Consider the following 2,852-nt stretch of genomic DNA (forward strand, 5'->3'; position numbering starts at 1 on the left):
CACAGACAACACCATGGCCGACAATCCTTAGAGTAGGTTAAAAAGACTTGTCCACATTTGTTTAGTTGAAATATGTCGGAAATATAATGAGTTTGGTCCTGCCCGTATTACTATTCATGGACGAGCTATGCCTGTTTTAGGTGTCCGTGCTGGAGATGCTCTTAGCTCTGGACTATACGGACATGGAATTGGATGATTCGAATTTCAAATTCGATGCACCTTCTCTGTATCCAGGTTTTTCCTTTTTGGAGATAATAACATTTGTGAAGTGTGAACTCTCGGAATAAAGGATCGCGAAGTGGCAGTTTCTTTCTTTATGTATCAAACATTAAGGCGTTAACGATCCATGCAAAGTGGGCCTATAAATAAAAAGGATCATTACAAAGTGTTTTCATCTCACAAATTAATGATCGCTGCAAAGTGTTTTATCTCACAAATGTTGTGCAATTTTATCTCAGGAAATGTTACAATACATGTAACAAACAACAATGTGTATGTAATCAGTCCACAAAACAATCTCCAGAGAAAGAAACAAGAAGTCCGGATCTCCCAAGCAGCCCGCGGCACGAAGGAAGCATGAGCGTACGGTTGGAGCCTGGGTGGGTGACCCTGTCTGAAAAGAATCAACGGATCGAATGCACTTGCTTAATTTCTGGGTCCTGGTCTCCATCCCTCCTCCTGAATCTTGAGCCCCATGTACCTGTTCGACCGAATTTCATCCAAAGACAGGCGAATGATCAAGAAACATTTGAATTTCGTCAGAGCAAATTGAATGCAGGAGAAGAAGAGTTGAGCAGAAAGAAAGAATCTTGTTGGTCTGACCTACCGAGCATCATCACGGTGGCCTGCGGGTTGGTGCCGGGGGAGTACTTGAAGGTGGAGCTGTCGACGACGCGGAGGCCGGCGACTCCGATGACGCGGTAGTCCAGGTCGACAACAGGCCCGACATGGCAGCCGCCGTGGTAGTGCCAGATGGTCATCACCGTGTCCCGGCAGTACTGCTGCAGCGGGCGCGTGTCCCGGGGCTGCCGGGGCAGCAGGTTGAGGAACTTGGCCAGCGCGGTGTGGTGGAAGGCGGCGTCCATGGCGCTCGCGTTGGCGTAGGTGAACCGGGCGAAGGCCCGCGAGCGCACCACCATGTTAGTTTTGTGCCCTTGTGAAAATCTTACCACCATGTCTTGATGATGAGCTACCATCAAGATGTCCCGGTTGCCAACTATTATCCTAGCATCTTGGTTGCAACAACGTAAATCATCTAATTTTTTTATGAACTGGCACTGAGAATATTTATCAGTAGATACCCAAGAAACTTCCCGATGCAATGTATGATAAACTTATATTGCCTACTAATAATCATCTCCAACGCCGAGGACATAACTTACACATGCAAGGTAATATGCCTATATCCAAAGAAAATGAAATTTCCAACTGATTATATTAGCTCTGTTTATCATACAAAACATAATAGATTTCATGTTTTTCTCATATAATGGTAAACTATTTCAAGTACACGGAAAGATGACAATAGCCAAGAGAACTTTTGTAACATTTAATTGTTAGAAAAAATGGTTAGATAAATTTGTTTTGGTAAAATGTCACTAACTTTGGGTAAATGCACTCATAGACTTGTATCCAGAGATGAAGGTAAATATTCCAAAATTTGATAAAGACACGTTTGGTAAAATAAAAATCATTTAGGCATTACGAAACAAAAAAGTTCTACATTTTGAAAGTGTGCAACTAGTGTATACTAGCTAATTACCCGTGCGTCACAAGGGAGCCATGCATATTCTAATGTTCAACGCCAATCATGTCCGACATACTATTGTCTTACACCCACCATATTCTAGATTTTGTTAAGGTTTGAGTTGAGTATGTGTACAGGAGCAAGGAAAGTTTTAATTTATTTGAGGCATTGGTAATATTTGATCTGATTTGGATATGTGTAGGGTATCCAAGGCAAGTTTTGGTTTAGTGAGGTTTTGGTAAGATTTTATTGATTTGGATATGGTAGGGTAAGGCAAGGAAATGTTTGATCTAATTGAGGTTTTGCTAAGATCTTATTTGATTTCATTGCGTTAATGCAGGACATGATTTTATTTCATTGAGTTAATGCAGAACATGGTTTTCAATAGGACAAGGAAAGGAAAATACCAGTATGATTTAGAGGAAAAAGCCAACATATATAGGGAGAGAGGGAGGAGGTGAGGAGAACATACCAACCCCCTTTAATAGTAGAGATCTGAAGTGCAACTACCCAAAATTAATTTTAGAAAGAAAAATAAATCATCAAGGCATAGTAGGAAATAAATATTTTGTGCATTTTAAGTATCATCGTGGAAAATAAATAATTATACATGGGGGTCTAACCTAGTCCTATACCTGGTCGGTCAATGGAAATACAAGACAGTTAACAAGACCCAAGGCGGTCAACAGAAGTCCAAGCCAAATGAAATGGAAACACGTAAAGGAAACATGGAAATAAAAATACTAATTCGAAAAAGGAAGCAAAGAACAAATGAGTCCAATCCTAAAAGAGGCCAACTAGCCAAGGCACCACATTCATGATTGGATGAGAGGAAGTGGCTCACCATCATCCAAGAACACACCCACATTGACTACTCTTCCTCGACCTATAGAGTAAGCTTTATATTCCTACCCCTCAAACCTGTCACCCCATTGAGTAGCCTTGGTTGTTTGTCAAGGGCTCCTTGCTTGTATAACTCCCCACGGCCATGTAACTCATTCACTCTCACTTGAATAAAATAAAAGGTCGGACTCATTTGTGAGTTCTAGGGTTGAGAGCTAACAAGGGTTTGGTGTTGGATCCGAGTGTCACAAACTTGATCATG

The 2,852-nt window shown here is 41.3% G+C and overlaps 1 protein-coding gene across 1 annotated transcript; it reads right to left on the bottom strand.

Moving 5' to 3' along the window:
- Nucleotides 1-645: 645 nt before the first annotated feature.
- LOC123097159 (protein HOTHEAD-like) lies at nt 646-1,139 on the bottom strand. The gene is made up of 2 exons (XM_044518900.1): nt 823-1,139; nt 646-700 (listed from the first exon to the last, which is right to left on the bottom strand). The coding sequence occupies exons 1-2, from the start codon at nt 1,137-1,139 to the stop codon at nt 646-648; spliced, it is 372 nt and encodes a 123-aa protein (XP_044374835.1).
- Between the last annotated feature and the right edge of the window lie 1,713 nt (nt 1,140-2,852).

The sequence above is a fragment of the Triticum aestivum genome, chromosome 4D (assembly GCF_018294505.1).
Source record: "Triticum aestivum cultivar Chinese Spring chromosome 4D, IWGSC CS RefSeq v2.1, whole genome shotgun sequence".
Taxonomy (NCBI): domain Eukaryota; kingdom Viridiplantae; phylum Streptophyta; class Magnoliopsida; order Poales; family Poaceae; genus Triticum; species Triticum aestivum.

Excerpts from the sequence above, each read along its gene's own strand:
- LOC123097159 (XM_044518900.1), bottom strand. The coding sequence starts at position 1,139 with ATGGTGGTGCGCTCGCGGGCCTTCGCCCGGTTCACCTACGCCAACGCG. Across the intron at positions 701-822 it reads ACCGTGATGATGCTCGGTAG|GTACATGGGGCTCAAGATTC; the intron begins GTCAGACCAACA and ends TCGGTCGAACAG.